We start from the raw sequence: 20,432 nt of genomic DNA on the forward strand, positions 1-20,432 counted from the left end.
TTCCTACACATTTATTCCTGTGTCCCTAACCTGCAAGTTGCTTCTTTAAAGTCGTTTCCTCAAATGAGGTTTTTTTCTCCTTACTCTGATTCGAATGTAAACTTCAGTAGCACGTAGATACACAACTTCCAGTTTATATTCGTATCATATTATGAAGGCTTTTACAGAAGGGTTTGTTATATATCATTTCATAGCCTGAATTATACAACCATTGTTTTATCAAAAAATGGCGAAATTGATATTAAGGGCTGTTGACAGTATTTTCTGATTTATCGGAGTGGATAAAAGAGATACCAATACCCCTTCTTTAGAACTTTAGATACTAATTATGACTACAAATGAAACAAGAATGTTTGAACCTGGCTTTTATCCAAAGTTCAGAATTCGATCCTGAAATGTGGGTTAAAATATGCACATATTTAATGAGATATGGCTATAATTGCATATTTAAACATGCCTATTTTCTAAAAACTGTAAATCAAAAAAACAATTGCTATTGTAAGTTATTGTAAGTAATTAACTGGAGAAATGTCTAGCTGATACCTTTAGTTAAAAAAATTACCCTATTCACCTTGGGTGTCTTGCCTTAATGCCATTGAACAAGTCTTTTGATCAGATTGACAGCTACGGCGAGACGATCTCCCGTAAAAGCTACGTAAAGGTACGTGTTGTGATGTCTGTGTTTGCTTCGCCTGTCGCGAGTTCTGATCACTCAGTGATGATATATATACCTAAATAATCAGTGGAACCTCAGCTTTAATCGGATATCTTGTATGTGCAGTTACGATAAGTAATAAGGGTATCCTTATCTTGAGTTCTGTGCCAAAGTGCATTAGCATTTTTTCGCTCAGGGGTCATTTAGATGCTTCTTATGAGACTTGTGTTTTGTTTTGGTAAAAATGGTTTGTATCGTCAGTTAGCTGAGATTCTTCCCGTTAATCTGGTATAACACATGAATAGGTTTTTAAATATTAAGATGCCCTGAGACACAGTGTCGTGAAAAAAAAAAGAAGACCAGCCGAAGGGGTCTTTGGGGCTTAACAGGTTAAAAAAATATATTTGTATGTACTTCCACCATCAAAATTCAACAAATGTAATATAGGCCTATAGACTGCACTAGAACCGTCAACGGGTCAAATGTACCCGCTATTGATTTTCAAGGTACAATCTTTATTCAACTGGCACGTGACGTAACCTGCACACATGCATAACGTCCTCAACCTGAGCTCAGTCATCCAAGATCTTGTATTCTCCAAGATGTTACACTATCTCTCTCTCTCTCTCTCTCTCTCTATCTATCTATCTATATCAATATATCTATCTATCATCTATCTATCTCTCTCTCTCTCTCTCTCAATCTATCTCTCGCAGTTGACAAAAGGCGTTGCTATAGCAACACGTCATGTTTAGGCTGCATTTTCTATGAGGTAAATATTAACCGCTGGCAGATATAGGTATACCTATGAGGTATACATAGAAATGCATTTTTTTTGGGCGATTTTTTCTATCTGACTTCATATTGACAATTTTTAACAACTAAGGGTGCTACATAACACACTTTCAGGAAAAATCTCGGACTGGGAGACTTTAATATTGAAAAAAAGTTATATACAATCAAAAATCAGCTGCAGGTAAAATTGACCTGTTGGCGGTTCTAGTGTTAAAAATCCGCAAACTCACGACATTTCTTTGAGCATCAGCTGTAGGCCCACGTTCAATTCAATTGTATTGTAGAAGATTCTAACACATTAAACTAGGATGGTGAACGTGGTAAACATCACACCGATATTAATAAACATTGTTAGCATGTTAGCTACGTCTCTGTTAGCATGACGACGACGTTATTTAGCTCATAGCCTCACAGAACCTTTAGCATGGCTGTTGACTGTTGAACCTGCAACACTCAAGTGGTATGATAACCGTGTTACACGTTGGGTATAATCTATCCTAACCATGTGTACATATGTGTAACCAACAGTGATCCTACATCCAGATCGAAATCTAATTGTATGTGTTTTAAGTTTTTAGAGACAGCAGTTACACTCTAAATAGTTTGGGAAACGCAGGTTTAGCTTGTTAAACATGCTTCATCTTGAGCAAAACGTCAAACTTAGCGTGTTGGTTTATGGAGCTGCTTCATACTTAGACAAGAGGACACAAGAGAAAGACTGGATCCAGAGATTTTGGTGAGTTCATTCATAGACCTATACATGAGACAGTGTTGTTGCTTGCTAGCTTGAAGCTAACACCTGTTGAGACCTTTCACCTTCATAACCCTGAGATAGCAAACATTGGGACTGATAGGGTGCTGACACCATGGACAATGCCCTGGTGAATGCTACCAGGGCACTCCATAAGTCAAACATATTTAATATCATTGAGAAAAACTAGATGAAGATGTCCAAGAATCATAATCCTCCTGGGATTTATTTCTAGGTATTTTTCTGGGACAAAACAAGACGTGTGGACAGACAGAGAGACACCTAACACAAAAACACCAGGAGGAGGCAGTGAAGTCCTTCTAACTGTAATGAGGAGCACTGTTTCTGATTATCTGTTGTACAAGCGCCCCCATGTGGTTGTAGAGAGACACAACAGGGGGCAACAGGGTATGATGCTGTTGTTTTGATCGCTGAAATGTTTTCTGTGTGTGTTTGAAGGTTTTGGTCATTGTACCCTGTCACAAAATCGGCTTTAGGATGTTTGTATTATGGACGGTGTTTAAATTATACCAGTTTAAATTCATTTTCTCTGCATTTTGAGTCACTTAGAAGAGTGGTTTTCAACCTTACAAAATATAACGTAATTTTCTGATTGAACATTTGGGGGAAATACTCATTTTAAGTTTGTTTTAAAAATTCTCTTTTATCATGAATTACTGCACAGTTTTAACTGTGCTTCAACACTGCTTTCAGGATTCAAGCTCAGAGCAATAAACGTTTCCCTCATATCTTGTTTGTCATTTTAAGAACAGAGGCACTTATACCTTAACCTGGATGATACTTATTTCTGAGTGAAAACATATTTTTATTGACATCTTCACAAAAGGTTGAAAAATGTAAAGTATGTCGCTATCAGACCTTATTGTGTGGTTATTTTTTGATTAAGGGGGAAGTGAAGCCCTAAGTAGAAGAGGAAACTCCCCTGTGGAGTCTAGACACTCAGGAGATGAAGTTAATAATGAAGATCTGGATTTAGTGAGGACGATACATTTTACTACAATAATGAACTCTTGTAATCGTCTGATTAAGAAAAGAGGGAGAGATAATTGTGACTAAATGTAATAGCTCTATTTCAGATAGATAATTTCATTAATGCTCATAGATTATGCTGTTATTTATAGGGGACAAATTTACATATTTTTAACACCTTTGGAAAATTAATCAAGTCAACCTATTAAGGAGCAAGGCATACCAATACCAGATCCTTAGACACTAAGGAAAAACCTTGAGGGAAACCTCACCTCCACACAGGAAGTACCAGTGCTGAGACTCAAAGCCATGACTCGTCGCTGTGACAGTAGTAACCTCTGAGCCACTGTTACTCATTAACATGACTGATAATTAGAGCGATGTCATGCTCTAATGCCCCCCTGCTGCTCTTTCTTGCTCTCTTTACAATACGTCACAAGACCAAACCAGGTGAGCACATGGCCCAAATCTTTAACAGCTGGGTGGAAACCACCTTTAGTTATTTATGTTTGTAAATATAGTCTCCTGGCCACTCTTACAAGTCATTTCCCCTCCCGACAATCTGCCCCTCTCCCGGCTGTCATCCCATCCCTCTCTCCTTGGCAGTTTCTTGATGCTGGTTAATTAACCGGAGCGTCACAACCCCCTGTCATCAGCGTCCGAGAGGCAGAGCAGCTGTGTGACCTCTCCGACCTTTCTTAAGACTTCTAATGGCTGACTTGGATCTTGCCTAATAAGGTGCTGTGTGTTCATCCTCATGTAGGTTAAGTGTGTGAGTGTGTGCGTGGGCTTTCATGTGTGTGACACCCTGTATATCAGCGTGCCCTCTCTTGGCCTCACTGGCTGTTTGTGGCCCCGGGCTGTGCGACCAGAGCCGGGGACGGTGCGTGTGTGTGTGTGAGTGTGTGTGTGCTCAGCAGGGGACAGTATTTAGGCACTGGGAGCTCTGGTTCCATAATGAGCTGTTGTGTGCTGTGGAGCTGTGGAGCTGTGAAGCAGCTCGCTGCGGGACAGAAGAGCATTGTGTGCTGCTCAACATGGCTCAGCAGAGGAGGTCTGACTGATCCAGGCTGGGAAGCACCACAGGGCAAACATCTTCTGGATACTTCTGTCTGTCTGTCTGTCTGTCTGTCTGTCTGTCCATCTGTCCGTCTGTCTCTCTGTCCGTCCATCCGTCCTCTTCTAAATTGTATTATTGTCTGTCTGCCTTCTTCTTCTTGGCATTTTGGTCTATTTTGTGTTTCTGTGACACGAGTGCAGTCAGTCAGCTAAAGGTTGGCTTTTATTTACTATTAATGTAAATACAACATCTCTAGTTTGAGTCTGGGTGTGGATTTTTAAAACAAGTTATACCTCAGGCTCTTTCTCAAATATTGATAATAAAGAAAGCCCTTATTTCAAATTGTATAAATTATATTGTTGAATTCAAATTATTAATCTGTTTGCATCTCTTAACTTGATACACTGCTGTTTATCATCAATAATACATTCATATTTGTTAAATAACACATGTTTTGTGTTATTAATCTTAATTTCTTCACTAACTAGTGACTAAAGCTGTTAGATTAAAAAAAAAGAAAAGAGAAAAAGTATTTTGCCTTTTGAGATGTAGTGGGAAAGTATCAAAGGAAAAATAAAATAAAAGTACCTTAAAATTGTACATAAGTAAGGCAGGTGTTGATTTACTGAAATGATTTGCTACATTCTTGTTTTAAATGTGCTGTAGGTCAATTTTTCACCCTTAAAAGATAAATTAAGTGTAAACGCCATTTCAAAAATACAAACATTTTCTACATTTCTTTCTTTATCCTTCCGTTGTTTATTTCCTCTGCCATTTCTCTCCCTGTGTTTTGGCACAGAGATGCAGACTTAGCAAACCTCCGAACAATACTTCTTTCATGGTGCAACGCAATGATGATCATTATCTGGTATTTGTCGATTTGCATTTCTTAAATACAACATTTCAGATCCAAGAACTTCATTCAATTCTACTACCTTTTGTTACAAATGTAGGATGTATAATTCATGTTATACACCATGTTTTATGGAGATTTCTTAATGTTGTATTTGTAACGTGACCAACGCGAGCAGCCCACTAAGTCAAATGAATTACACTGATTCTGATTTCAATTATCGCACGCTTTTCCCTTGATCGTCTGTCTGTCCGCTCGGCAGCCTGTCTGTCTGCTCTGAGTGTGTGGGCCTGAACACCTGTGTGCTCCTCTGCCTGTCCCTCTGCCAGTGTGTGTGTGTGTTTCCGTAAAGACCGTTTCTCTGCGAATCTGACCAACGGAAATCTCTCTGCCCTTTACAAGCTCTGTGACTCAAGCTGCTATTGTCACACAACGGTAAGATAAGGATGGTCATCTTCATCCATGTCCATAAGAAGCAATAACGAAAATAACATGACCGACATGAGTGAAGTCATAAATAAGCATATTTCTGACCCTACTCCCAAATATCCCATCCATCTTTCTGTTTCGTTGCCTTTTATCTCTCTCTCTCTGCGCTGACAACAACAGACTCTTTCATGTAGACATCTTTTCCACAAACCCCTAAGGCCCTCGCCCTCTTTCGTTCACACAGACTAATTAAATGTTCTGAGAAGAACTCATGATTGGAAAGTCTGCGCTACTTTCTCTCCGTCTCATGTGGCCCCCCTCCTCACTTTCCCATAAAAATAATCTCATAAAAATCCATACTTGAGTTATGTCCCATATGGAAAATTGAAGTTTTTTTTTTAGAAATCAAGACAGATGTTTTGTTTTCATAAGATATCAAACTTTATTTGTGGTTTCAGATCGAACAAATACAATACCATATCAGATTCAATGTGTTATAATACTTACTTCCATGTTTACAGTTGACTTATATGTTTAGGGTATGCATATTCTTAAAGAAAGGTTTCATGTAATGTTTTGTTTTGGCAGATTGCCTGGTCTTCCCATTTTATGTATTAAAAGAAGGTGCTTTATAAAAGAAAGAAAAGAGAAAGATGGATTAAAAGAAGCAGAGAACGTTAATTAAGTGTACAGTTTACAACATAGAAAAAACATATTTTAACATTCATTGTAAATCTACAGAGTCCAACAAAGTAAAGAACACATTTTCATAAACACTTTATGCCTTTACAATTGTTCAGATTTTCTTCCAAAGATGTCACAATGTGTAACGGAATAATGAGACATAAGTAAGTGATGTCAGCTTTGTAGAAAGGTTATCAATTATTAAAAAAGAAAATCGACATAAAAATGATCTACGCCGTCCAGCCATTTGGATAATTGATCAACTGTCAAGCAAAATATATAGAAATGATGGCAAACATGACCTGATTCCAGCTCCTTCAATCATGTTTTTGGGTTGACTGCTGGCCAAAACAAAACAAAAGATCTTGGGAGATCTCCCCTTGGACTCTGAAGTTTTCATTGGACTTATCAAAAATAAATTCTCACTTCGAGAGACTACGCTATAAATCGAAAATATAATCAGCGGATTACGTGATAATAATGGTTATTGCAGCCCTGGTGTTATTTCAAGTTGTTCATACATTACATCTCTTTATATTACGTCGACTTTACTTTATTCTATTATTTAAAAATAAGGCAAGGCAAGAAATTATAGGATAAAAAGAGTATTAACAACCCAGGAATATCAGATTTTTTTGGTGTGTCCAGTCATCCACCCTCAACAGATTAGATAAATTCTTACAAATACCACATTCAGTGGAGTCATATTCTCATTACGTGTGGAACCATTTCCAACCGGGGATTTTATCTTGGATTTTACAACACCACCCCAGGGAATAATTTGAAGTGTAGCTAACAGCCGACATGTATGCATGACCAAACAGCGCAGTGGCACGTATGACTGAGGGGCAAAACCGTCATAGAGTCACAACATGAATGCCATCATTGTCCGTGTCACCATCATCCCCATCTTCATCATCACCATCACACTCTGAACCTCAACATCCTCCTGCATCTGAGTCAGACGCACACAAATACAAGGCCTATTTCTCTGGCTTTCTCTCGAACTCTTCTTATTTCCTCCATGTGATTAGAATCTCTCCTTTTCATCAGTACCACAAACTAGTCCACATTTCTTGCTTTATCTCCCTGTTCATTTTATTGTTGCCTTATTTTTCATAGGCTGAAGTTAGTGGCAGAGAGATGCGGACACAGCAAACCAGTGAACAATAGGCCATTCATGATGCCCTGCAATGCAATGATGATCCTGCTCTGCCCTCCACCCCCCACCCTGCACCAGCCTCCACAGCTGCACAGGAATGTGGTCCAGCAAGTTACCCGCTCCCCCCCCTCTCCCTCCCGCCACCATCGCTACCACCACCACCACCTCACCAGTGCTGCCGCCATCGCAACCGAAGCCCCTCTTCTCTCCAAATAAAAAAGACCAAGAAGGCAAGAAACTATAGAGGGGGGAAACTCTGCAGACGGAGCACAAAGAGAGGATTCATGGTTGGTCACATACACTCCCAGAGAAAAAAGAGGGGGACCCATTTAAGTGTGGTGCAGCTGCACTAATTTACTGGGTGAAAATGGGAAGAAAAAAAAGGGAGTGACAGGGGTCAGATAGCAGAATCATTTTTTATTCATCCCCATGGATGGCGTGTTACTGCATCATCAACACACACTGAATCTGAGTGATGCATTAATCAAGTGATGAACCCTGAAAACACCTGCAGCCCTCAATGTGATACAAATCTCCAATTTGTTTCAAGCACAATAAAAAAAGAACTTGTAAGTCTTGTAAAATGACAGCACTGTTCTGTGAAATCAGCTGCAGGAAATGTTTTTAACCAGATGAGCAGTACAGTGTCAAAAATATTTGAGTCACATGAGGTTCAGTTTAATTGATAGTGTAAGTTCAGAGCTGGAATTCCCCTTGGAAAAGCAATGGCTTCATCTGTTTTTCACAAAAACCCTGAGAGGAAATGGCCTTTATGAATCAAGTGCAGTGTTTTACACAAAACAAGAAAATGCAAACGAAGACAACACATGAGAAATCCCCTGTATCTTCTGATCGATGCTGCATGTTCTTCTAACCAGGACATTTTGTGATAAGTCGGAGACCAAGAAGGACAAAACAAGCTTCTGCTCTAATTCCTAGACATTATTGACATATCATTTTGGATCCTTTTGTCAAGTTCGTCATCATCTGGAACAAGTGACGCCATTCATTTCAGGCCAAAATGTGCCTATTGACATGGGAATGAATTGCTTTCCACCAATTATACATCAACTTAATGCAGAATGTGACCCAGCATGTGAATATTTGACCGCTGTTCATGCTTTACTTATCTGCATCCCTCTCGCACTCTCTCTCACACTATCTGCATCTCTCTCTTTTTCCTCTCTTGCCTTTTCTCTCCATCCGTCGTCAGATTTCAGGAATTTCCCCTGGGGGTGGTTCAAGTATTAAGGCCAAGAAACAAAAAACAGCTTTTTATTTCCTCTTCTTCTTTACTTTCTTTGTCCTTCCACCCCCTGATCACCTAATGTTCTTTCTGACAACATCAATACTTGAAAATATTTTTCCGTTAACCTTGGACTCATCCCTGAGGACATATTAATTTCATGAAAAACTCAACGGCTGCCCGTGACTAACCGTGCACCTGAAGGCTGACTCTTTGACCCTGCTGCTGCTGATCATCATCTTTGACCTCCCTGCTGATCATGAGACCTCGTCCTCCCGTCCTCTCCCCTCTCTCCCCCAGGAGCCGCAGGATACTGGCTTCTTGTGACCCAGTGGTCTGTGCAGCCATGGAGAGGCCCATTACAGCAGTCACATGGCAGGTTAGCGCAGGGAATGATGCGACCATGTGAGCTCTATTTTCTAACAAGTTACAGCTGCCCCGAGGGCCCACCACAGGAGATACAAAATGTCTGAAAATGCTTGGCAAGTTTAGGAAAACAGCATATCCGTTTATTTATCTACACTCCATTGGAATCATCTTTAAACAACGTTCAGGTTATGTTTCTTTAGATTTGGATGACAGATGGAATATATTTGTTTGTTTCCTATCTTATGATCTTAAAAAACTAAAAGGAGGAGATTATGAGTTTAAATTGTGGTATTAATAATGTATCTTACAAAAAGACTATATTGATAGAAAACAGTTTTTTACGCTTGTAAAGCACATTAAAGGTGCATGATTATGCAGAGACACCAGATTGAAGTCAAAACCTCAAATTATAATTTAATAAGGAAGGAAGAAATCTAGAGGTTATCATAAATACATAATTAGTTGATTATGCTCTTATATAAATCAGTACCGGTTGCCACGACATGCTCTGTGGGTTAAACAAAAAAGTTTGGCATTGAATATTCTCAAGATTTAAGTCATACTATACATTGTTAATTTAAAGTTTAAAGTTCATTGTTTTACACAATTGTATTTCTCTAAACTCTACAATACAAATAGGCAAAAAGGGTAGAATTTTCTATTTGATTAAAAGTAGAAACAACATTTGAAAACAGTTATATTAAAACGACAAGTATTGGAAAATTGGAGACACCATGCAGCTGAGCTAGAAGAATTAGGGCCTATTTTCGGCTGAACTCCAGCTGAAGGACAAAAGACCTGCAGGCAAAAAACGAGGAAGTGACACAAATAATCAGGAAACCACAAGCAGTTGTTATCAAAATTAATATCTTCAACGATTAATCAAAATTGTCTTAGCTCAAGAAAAATATTACGTGAGCACATTACAAGTGTTTAGCAACTTTCTGAGGCCTTTGAGACCATAACCATGGATTGGAAAAAGACCGTTAACGCTGAAAACTCCGGGTCTATCTCTTAATTTCATTCGTTAAAAGACAATATAGCCTAACATGCTACACACGGTAGGCCTACTTAATATAATGCAAATGTGATATAGCTTTAGTTGTCGGCGCTTTAGGTCATGGCTGTCATTTTCTCTTTTTGAGCGAATAAAGGGTTTTCAAAAGTTTGATTTTAGTTTTATCATTTTAAACTTCAATAATTGTGGAAAAAAAGTAAATCTGGAATGAATAAAACATGCATTGTCTTAATCTTAAACAGAATACATATTATTTATTTATTTAAAAAATCTAAAATACTTTCAGCAGAAGAAAAAGTCTACATAACTTTGTTGGATTTTAACTTTTTGAATCTTTTTTTCTCAAAGCTTTCTTTAATTTTCATTACCATCAAGTAACACATTTTATCATGAACGGAAAAGAAGATTTTTGTACAGCAACAACATGGTTCCACAAAGATAAAAGAAAAAAAGGTTTAGTCGAAAGTGAGGAAACGGGATACACTGCAGATTTGTTATAATAATGTCAGAAAATTGTTAATTACATGATTCAAGTCACTATACATCGTGACATAATAGTTCATAGCAAAAATAAATACACTTAACGTGTCATGATCAAGTTATCAATACATTGCTAAATACATTATCATTATGGTAAATGGTTATATTACGCAGGCATTAAAAAAAGGCAATACTGAAGGTAAAACCTAAATTATTAAACATTTCATCATTAGAGACTGGCGATATTAAAGCCATGTTGCTGCGTCTGACAGACCCCCTGGGGGGGCATAAACATCCCGCTGCACTAACTAAACACTCCGTAAAACCGCAGCTTCCTCCAGCCCTCCGGACTGCTCACTGAACGATCCGCAGACTAGCGCACACTTCTCAAACTCATTCTCCTGCATAACAATCCTCCTCATATCGGCAAAAACACTCACTTAACCAGCCTCGGAGGCCTTATGCAGGATCCCAGTAGTGCTTGTTGGTCGTTGGGATACAGCATGGAGGTGTCTCCCCCCCTTCTCCACCACCAACCCATCACCCCCTCATCCCCCAAGCCCCCCTACCATCAGCAGCTCCGAGGCCCATATCCCGGTGCTGCAGAGAGTATTTAGAGACAGAAAAGTGTCACAGCGGCAGAAACATAGAGATCCATGTGGCCCGTCTGAGTATTTTCTGTGTGTGCGCGACTGGTGTCTATGCTCGAACATAAGGGGAGAAAGACGCACACATCGCTCTCTGTTATCAATTTTTTCCATGTTTGCAGTACAAAACTGCTTTTTGTTCCCCATTTTTTCATTTACGATGGTTAATGGATAGAGGCTTGGGCGTTTGATCACATGGTTACAATTCACCTGAGATGGAGACAAAGAGAGCAAAGAGAGAGGAGAGAGAGAGAGAGCAAACCGCGAGTCAGGCTCAACATGAGAGCCGACGGACACACAGGGGTTATTGTTGCAATCATTTTGTGTGTGTGTATCTGTGTGTGTGTCCGGGTGCGCATCAGATGGTGTTAAAGGCGATTATCTTACTTTCCATGTGGCCATGCTTTAACGGCACAAATCATGGCCTAAACGCGTGTACAAATCAACTTTTTCACAACTGTAGTCTTGTTTTACGCACAGGCATACATTCAGTGAAAATGGCTTGGATGGATTTGTCTTTTAATTTATTTAAGAAATGTTGACTTGGATATGTTTTCAATAATTTATTTTCGAAATGTATAGCCTCTTTACTGTTGCTATTTATCTTTGTATGACCAACATGTCTCCATGCAGGCTTCATCTCTTTCAGCCGTTGTTACTATTAAAACAGGTATAGGTTGGACTATTAGATGTATTTATTGATACGTCAATTCTGGTTTGATTTGAGCGAACCCATTAAACATCGGTCTGCATTTCAGATGAAAGTAAGGAAACCTTATAGTTGATTAAGTAAATCTGGTGATTTCTAAAGCACTGTCCAACTCCTCATGACTTGGGAAAGACAATTAGGAATTCAAAAATCGTGCTCGTTAACGTAGCCAACACACTTTTCAGATCTTAAAATCATATCAACACTGGTGATCTGTCACTCAATTATTTTATATCTATGACATCACCATTGAGGGCGTGGTTGAATGTCAAACAGACTTGTTTTCAGGACCCTTAAACAGATGGCTACATGCTAAATTAGCTTGCTATTAAAAACGTAATATTGTTTTATAATCTAACATGTTATCTTTTGATCACATTTCAAAAATAACAAAAATACACCAGTCCCCTTGGATCGCACTTTGTGCACTGTCCAGGAAACGGTGTTTTAATGTAAATTGAGACCCCTTTCTTCCATGATTTAATGCATACATATTACATAAACACATATTATAATACACATTATCGATAAGGTTACTCAATATTTTAAAGCTCTACGTTGGTAGATCCCATTATTATTTTCAGAATAAATATAAAAGCACCAGGGATGTAGCATATACTTTTGCCGAGCTACCCTTTGTATAAAACAATGTTTTTTTTTAAAGTTGACATTCTTCCTTTTCACACTCAGTATGTATTTGTTATATTTTCTTTTTTAAATCAGATCCATAATTCCTTTACTTAACCGGTATCCCTCTGATAATCTATACCCTGCCAAACTCCTGTTAAATCAAAGCTGAACTTTTGATTTTTTTTGAGGAACTTGACCACACGAGGCAATAACTCTCCTCATGATTGTTTATTTGTTTGATATAACATGTCAACACGTCCAACAAAGCTGGCCTTCTCCTGCCTCTAAATGGGCGCACTGTCGAGTCATTTAAGCCACTCCGATGTAAAAATCTCACCTCTTCCCTGTTGGAAATGTTGCAGTGATGGACAGACCGGCATTAACAGTTTGCAGCTTCCATCCAATCACGATGCAGGGGGATAATTAGAGAGCCAACCAGTGCGCGGTGCGGTGCCGGGGGGCGGGGCCACAGTGTGCTGGAATGCTCCCTCTCCGGGAATGTTTTCCACTTTCAATCACTTTTTTTTCTTCCAGTCCTCCTCACAAGGCGCTCTTTAAGGTCCGGTGTTGCCACACAGAGCAACCATTCATCGGCTCTACAGTCAGCCACACACACTCCCATGTTGAACCACTGGACATCTAAATTGGTAAGTTATGTAATTTCTTAAAAACAGAATTTATATTTTAAAAGGAATTAATTTATATCAGTATGTCATTTATGTACCAGGTGTATTGTTTTTATTGGAGTAACTTCAGTGTTGATTTGGGTTCGATGAAAATATATTTTCTTGGATACAGTTCTTTCGTATAAATAGCATTTGGCTATCATTATTAGGCTATTATTATTATTGGCTTCAGTTGCCCTTGTATGGTCACATTTAATCTGCTAACCAATTATACATATTTAGCCTGATCCGGGGCATGTTTGACTCTCATAAACACAATTACATTTTGTTGGTGCAATTCATATTGATATTGTTTCTATCATACTTTATGTGGGTTTTAGGAGTAACTGTTTGCTGAAACGGATTTCCAGCCGAAGGTGGAAAGGATTTGGACACTTTTACGCAGCACCATGGCTTTCCCTAAAAAGAGTCAGCAATAACTGGGATCATCGCAGACTCCTGACATCGTATTCGATTAAAACGTATTATACTGCATAGGTTGGACTCTCTAAAACAAAGTTGCATTCTTGACATACATTGAATTAAAAATAACTAAATAGAAATGTCTGGCGAGGAGCACAGCCTGTCCGAGGCGGAACTGAGTCCCGGAGGGTCCGACGATGGTCACTCACTGTCACCGACTCAACCCGGAGCGCCACCCCGCCAGGACTCACCTCTGATCGGGCCGCCGCAGCAGCTGACTTCGCTAAGTGTCGCAGATGGCTCCGAGGATGACGCAGGCGATACAGTCAAATCGGAGATAGTGGAGGATCGCTTCCCGATCGGCATAAGGGAGGCGGTCAGCCAGGTGCTGGACGGATATGACTGGACACTTGTGCCCATGCCGGTGCGCGTTAACAACGGGAGCAAAGCGAAGCCCCACGTAAAGAGGCCCATGAACGCCTTCATGGTGTGGGCGCAGGCGGCGAGGAGGAAACTGGCCGACCAATACCCCCACCTGCACAACGCGGAGCTCAGCAAGACCCTGGGCAAACTTTGGAGGTTTGTATGGGATGGTTGTTTCAGAACAGTGTGGCCATACAGTGGCACGTTTCCTGTCTCGCCTGTGCATAAAGGATAAGTAGGGGTGTAGATTTTAAACTCAAATGTAAAAACTGGGCAAATACGTTTAGGATGATGGTTGTACACAAAGAAAACACACAGAAATCAAATTGGTATTTTGTTACTTTAATAGAGTACACTGCATTCGTGTATACCTTCGAGTTTTAACCTCCTTATCCTCTGCGCACGGGGTTGAATGCGACAATAATTATAATTTCTTGACATATTCTCAGAAAATATTATCCCTTTAATTGAGTATTAGCCTGTTAGACTAACAACACTCCTTGTTTGTCTCCCCCCAGGCTGCTGAACGAGGGCGACAAGAGGCCATTCATCGAGGAGGCGGAGAGGCTGAGGAAACAGCACAAGAAGGACTACCCGGAGTACAAGTACCAGCCCCGGCGACGCAAAAACGGCAAACTAGCTAATGCTAATGAGTCCGACAGCCAGGGGGAAGGGGAGGCAAGCCACTCCCAGTCTCACTACAAGACCCTGCACCTGGAGCACAATGGCGGGGCTGGGTCTCCCCTGGGTGACCTGCACCACCACCACCATCACCTCCACCATCCTGCTGGTAGGAGTCACAATAACCAACATTTACATTTGAGAAAATTCACAACATTTATAATTAATATTAAGTGGGATACATTTATTTAGGCCTATTTAAATCAGAGTCAGATTTAAAGAAGAAAAAACTAAGTTGTGCCTTTGTCAATGTTCACCTGTGTCCCTCCTCTTGTTTCCTCTAGGTCAGGGTCACAGCCCGCCCACACCCCCCACCACCCCGAAGACAGAGCTCCAGTCTGGGAAACTGTCAGATGCCAAGAGGGAGGGGGCTGCAGGAGCGGCCGGAGGATCAGGGGGGTCCAGGGGAGCCCTCAGGGTGGGGGATGATGGGGCCTCGGGCGGCCCTTCATCATCGAGCTCTAAACCTCACATCGACTTTGGAACCATGGACATCGGCGATATCAGCCACGAGGTGATGTCCAACATTGAGCCGTTTGACGTGAACGAGTTCGACCAGTACCTTCCTCCAAACGGCCACCCGCAAAGTGGACCCGGGGCCCCTTCAGCCGGATCCTCAGCCTCGTCTTACGCCTACGCCCTGGCTGCTGCTAGCGGGCACTCCGCGTGGCTCTCCAAGCAGCAGCAGCAGCAGCAGCAGCAGCCTCAGGCCTCTCCGTCTTCCTCCGACCCCTCCAAGGCCCAGATCAAGAGTGAGTCTGTGGTCGGGAGCCACTATGCTGACGCCTCCTCCTCGCCCTCCTCAGGCCCCCATGTCACCTACACCCCGCTCAGCCTCCCCCATTATGGCTCCGCTTTCCCCTCGCTGGCCTCCAGGGCTCAGTTTGAGTACGCCGAGCACCAGGCCCCCGGGGCGTACTATGCCCACTCCAGCCAGGCCCCGGGGCTGTACTCAGCCTTCTCCTACATGGGCCCTTCACAGAGGCCTCTGTACACTACCATAGGAGACCCCTCCAGCGTGGCCCCCTCTCACAGCCCAACACACTGGGAGCAGCCTGTTTACACCACACTCACAAGACCTTGAGGGAGACCAGCTGAGCAGAGGGAAATATGGGAAGTGTGTGAGTGGATTTGTGTGACTGTGTGCAAAATATGAGAGTGTGTGATTGTGGATGCGTGCATGTGCCATATTGATGTTATATTGGAGGTTTTTACTTTTTTAGCCATTATAATGCAAGACGCATCCACGGGGCCTTATACAGTTTAAAAGAAAAACAGCCACAAACTCACGCAATATAAAGTGTGAATCATGGGTCAAATGCCAATCAAAAATTAAATAAACCTTAATAAACATGTGCCATCATAAATGTGTATAAAGTTTGTACACAGTGTGACTCTGAATGAACAGTTGTTGCATTGATGAGTGACTCTGATTTGACCCAGCAACGATGGGTTTAGACTGACATAATCAGATTTTATTAACCAAACTAAAGCAGATGTTTTTGATGTTATTGTGTTATTATTTTATATAAGTAGTAAGTTTATTGTCAATGTTGATATCCTAGGGTGTAACTTTATTGTGACTGATTTGATATTACACTAATACATCTTCACCACTGCTTTGGGAAAAGCACGTTTTGTTTTCAGTAAGTTGTTCCCAAGGGTTGTATTTTTTCACGGCCAGAAAAGGATAGCTGTTTTTCTCGTAGATAGCACAATCTGTCCTTTCATTACATTGACTTCACTGAACTGAAGACTTAAGCATTTAAGGGGGCAAAAGGAACAAGAGAGGGAAAGAGAGCTCCTAAAGATGTATTTCAGCTTAACACTCAGTCTTGGACACTTACCTCAACTCTTTTCATTTTGTGCCAATAGCAAAGAAGAAATAAGACGATACCTGATCAAATAATGCTTAAGGTATTCAGATTTTCAGAGCAGTAAACATCTGCTTCTTTTTAGTGACTAACATTTTGCTAATACACATCTGATTTTTCTAATAACTGAGTTAAAATATATAAGTGCAAAGTCTCAACCAAATCTCTTCAGATAATTGGCCAGCTTTGGGTTAAGGATTAGAATCACATGTACGACCCCTCTGCACTGCTAAAGCATGTTTTCGTCCTCAAGTTTTTTTCTATATTGTGTCCAAATAGGCCTCTTCCTCTTCAGCAATGTGAATATTGGTTATTACCACATGCTTCAACTTTATTACCTGATGCATACTTTATGATTTTATACTGACCCTCTTACCATGTAGTTATTATTTTGTTGTAAGAAATAATGCATTTTGTGTCACATCTTTGCTTCTTCCATTTTGTATAATTCTGGATAGTTTTGTAAAGTGTTTGCTATACATTCGCTTGAGTATTTTGCTTCCATACAAGAAAAGCAATGTTGAAATGTTATTGTTGTCATCTATTAAATCAATTTATTTATAAAAAAATATCCTTTGTAAGAGTGTTATTGTATGCAGTAGGGATGTTTCAGAGATAAAACATGGAGCATTAAGCAAGTGAAGGGTGAAAAAACTAAATTAAAAACACGCTGCTGACGTGTGAACTGTAATAACAACACAATCAGTGCCCCACCAACCTAAGCTGTTTAGTGTGTTTGTGTGTGTGGGCTAAAATTGACTACTAATTCCCCGCATTTAATCGGCTGGGGACTGCGTGTTACTGAGAAATACAAAGAGAGCCATTCAGTGCTGCAGAGGGACAGAAAGAGAGAGAAAGGGTGGGTGTAAAAAGCCAGAGCCAAGGCCAATTTCAGCTCAGTAACCAACGTACACTTGGACTTTTGTACATGGCTTTCCTTTCACGCTGCCCTCTCCTCTCCACCTGAAGCTGCCTCCCTGCTTCCACACTCAGCTGCTGTTCAAACCTATTAAGCGGGCACCCAGATGTTAATTGTAAAGTGTATTGTAAGAATATTGTGTGTGAGGGGGATGGTAAACAAAGATGTTGATAGACATGGTGGCTTTTGCAGAAAAAGGTCAAAAATAAGGGGTGAGAGATTAAATAATTTGAGCAAAGAAAAGTTCATTTACAGAGCAGTCTCAACCAGGGAGAAGCTGTCCATCTTTGATAATAAAAACACAAACTAGACTTAGTCTATAATTTATAACATGATTGCACAACTTGTATAACTTCAACTAGCCTAATCAAGGTGCAATGCTGGGCTGACATGTCATTCTGACATCTCTCTACATTGATGCAAATGATTGCACAAGTGTACATCAGGAAAAACACCAACAAAATGAAACCAATGCATTTTCCACTGGGGATTAATAAATTACATCATTATTATCAGGTGATTGTTGTGAGCATGGAAAGAAATAAGATAATGGGGTTGGAAGATAAATATCACTTGTACATTCATTTGTAAATGTTAAAAGCCTTAAGGTGAAGCCTGCGTGCTTACATGTTAACAAAGCTTACTTTCGATGAAGCTTGGAAAAGGAGTAGGCCCATATGTGAAGGCTTAGTGGCTTACAATGATGCAATGAGTTTATTGTTTTAGGTTTCCAGCTGCCATATAGTGCCACTTAACTGTTGGTGATTTCTGGGATTTCTACACGTGGGACATCTGATGTACAATTGAATGTGTTGTCGGATGAGTATACGTATTTTCGAGGCTTAAAGTAGAAGAGATGTGCACGTGGGAGGAGTTTTCCTTCACTTTCGCAAAATATGTTTTTAAAGCAAAAATATACCTGGTTATGTTGGTTTGGTTTGAAATTGGTCCTTTCTAGCAGAAAGCCCTGAAGGCAAACCTCTCATTTGCAATAGTTCCTTGCTTTGAACCCTCTTGAGAGTCAGAATTACAGTTTTAATTGAATGATACTAATAAAACGTACCGGTATGTAGTCTACTTTTCTTAACATGACTGAGACTAGTGTTGGTCCTCCTGATAAGCTGGTGGCGGTAGTGAACCTACCATTTTATAGAAGAAGAAGAAGAATGTGACGTATTTCAAGGCGCGCCAAATCTGCATCAGACATAAACAACACGTAGTTGTGAACAGCATCGATAACGTCTAAAAGGGTAAGAATGAGCTTTGTTGCAGATTTATCAGGATATAAACTACAGTATAGCTTCATCGCAACAGCGTAAACTCCCGTGTATACAGAAAACAGCCGCATGTTGTGATAACACATGTTAGTTTGATGAGTTAGCATCACCTCTGTCTGCCTGTCATGTGTGTGCGTTAACGTTAGCTAGCATGGCATGTTGTCAGGAGAAAGAGTTCAACATTACCAGACTTTAGCATGACGAAACAAATATTTGATTCGTGACTTTCTCAGCCTGCTGTCATGGACCTCAGCCCCTTTGAATCGGACAACTCTGTGAGCTGCCGCCTGGCCTCTGAGATCCCGGATGTCTGCCGGACTGAGGACTGCTGTCTGGGCATCGATGAGGCGGGCAGGGGGCCTGTGCTGGGTATGCTGTTTGATACTTGTTTTACAATCTAAACTTGCCGTAAATACTATTAACCTGCAGTACTTGCTCTATGTCCGCCTAACAACCAACTAACTAACTAACTAACTAACTAAGAGATATTCGCTTTGAATACAATTTAGTTTTGGCACTAACTGCATTGTGCTATGTGGTTTCCAAACTTACAGTGGTAATTTTTGTCTCCCAGGGCCCATGGTGTATGGAATATGTTTCTGTCCAGTTTCCAAAAAGCAGGAGCTGAAGGACTCGAAAGTGGCAGGTACATTTTGTGGCCCACATCTCTGCTGTTTGCTGTTAAAAAGGATGCTGCACTGGCTTTCTCAGCATTGTTCTTTAAACTCATACTCAATGCTTTTTTAGAAAAAGGACATTTTCAACTAGTCAATTCAGATTTGTCTCTATTCAAGAATTAAATGATTTGTTTTTGCATAAAGCAACATATAATTAATTTCAATGTTTTCCCCTCTCCTGAAACAGATTCAAAGACTCTTAACGAGGTAGAAAGAGATAATCTTTTCCAAAAAATTGATGAGTCCAAAAGTTACATAGGCTGGGCTCTGCAGATCCTCTCCCCGAACACCATCTCAACCAGCATGTTACAGAGGTATGTGGCAGACACAGTATCATGATCACAGAGACTTGTTTTTCTTTTAATAACCTGTTTTATCATCACACTCACAAAATGATCTGCTTCTGTTAGGACAAAATACAACTTGAACGCCATCTCACATGATACAGCAATTGATCTAGTACAGTATGCCTTGGACAGTGGAGTACAGCTTAAAGAGGTATAAAACCAAGTAGTAAATATTTGCCTGTCTCTGTGAATTGTTGGCTCTTCATGAACTGAAGAGCACTGTGACAGAAAATCATGAAATCATGCAACTGATTACCAATCGAAACATTAGATAACGTATGTAAATGTTCACTCAACTTTTTTGCTCTTACTTGCTCGACCCGCCACCTCCATGGTTTTCTAAAGGTGTTTGTGGACACAGTCGGCCCAGCTGATAAATATGAGGACAAACTCTCAAAGCGGTTTCCAGGTATCGATGTGACTGTGAGGCCGAAGGCTGACTCCCTCTTCCCCATCGTCAGTGCAGCCAGTATCTGTGCCAAGGTTAGTGACCACCAGCCAAAGGGATCTCAGTTCTTCAGTGATGTCTTTGTTACTTCAGGGCTCTTCATTCAGATTATATACCTAATAGTTGTAGTTAATAAACAAAACTCTGTATCTACATTTTAGGCTTTGTTCAAAACAGTCAGTTGCTGTTTTTCAGGTGGCAAGGGATCGTGTTGTAAAAG

The 20,432-nt window shown here is 40.5% G+C and overlaps 2 protein-coding genes across 2 annotated transcripts in view; both read left to right on the forward strand.

Moving 5' to 3' along the window:
- Nucleotides 1-8,749: 8,749 nt before the first annotated feature.
- Nucleotides 8,750-17,106, forward strand: LOC104964054 (transcription factor Sox-10-like). Its single transcript, XM_010792771.1, has 5 exons — nt 8,750-9,004; nt 13,013-13,125; nt 13,485-14,145; nt 14,508-14,779; nt 14,955-17,106. Exons 3-5 carry the CDS (start codon nt 13,706-13,708, stop codon nt 15,752-15,754), a joined length of 1,512 nt encoding a protein of 503 aa, XP_010791073.1. The 5' UTR covers nt 8,750-9,004; nt 13,013-13,125; nt 13,485-13,705; the 3' UTR covers nt 15,755-17,106.
- A 1,531-nt stretch (nt 17,107-18,637) lies between these two features.
- Nucleotides 18,638-20,432, forward strand: part of rnaseh2a (ribonuclease H2, subunit A) — a 3,474-nt gene continuing 1,679 nt past the window's right edge. The window contains exons 1-6 of the mRNA XM_010792772.1: nt 18,638-18,713; nt 18,974-19,109; nt 19,315-19,386; nt 19,605-19,731; nt 19,828-19,915; nt 20,110-20,306. Of these exons, the coding sequence (XP_010791074.1) occupies nt 18,983-19,109; nt 19,315-19,386; nt 19,605-19,731; nt 19,828-19,915; nt 20,110-20,306 (611 nt within the window). The 5' untranslated portion in view covers nt 18,638-18,713; nt 18,974-18,982. The remainder of the gene's footprint in view (nt 18,714-18,973; nt 19,110-19,314; nt 19,387-19,604; nt 19,732-19,827; nt 19,916-20,109; nt 20,307-20,432) is intronic.

This window comes from Notothenia coriiceps, unplaced genomic scaffold, assembly GCF_000735185.1.
Source record: "Notothenia coriiceps isolate Sejong01 unplaced genomic scaffold, NC01 NC01_scaffold00036551, whole genome shotgun sequence".
Classification (NCBI taxonomy): domain Eukaryota; kingdom Metazoa; phylum Chordata; class Actinopteri; order Perciformes; family Nototheniidae; genus Notothenia; species Notothenia coriiceps.

Excerpts from the sequence above, each read along its gene's own strand:
- LOC104964054 (XM_010792771.1), top strand. The coding sequence starts at position 13,706 with ATGTCTGGCGAGGAGCACAGCCTGTCCGAGGCGGAACTGAGTCCCGGA. Across the intron at positions 14,146-14,507 it reads ACCCTGGGCAAACTTTGGAG|GCTGCTGAACGAGGGCGACA; the intron begins GTTTGTATGGGA and ends GTCTCCCCCCAG. Across the intron at positions 14,780-14,954 it reads TCACCTCCACCATCCTGCTG|GTCAGGGTCACAGCCCGCCC; the intron begins GTAGGAGTCACA and ends TGTTTCCTCTAG.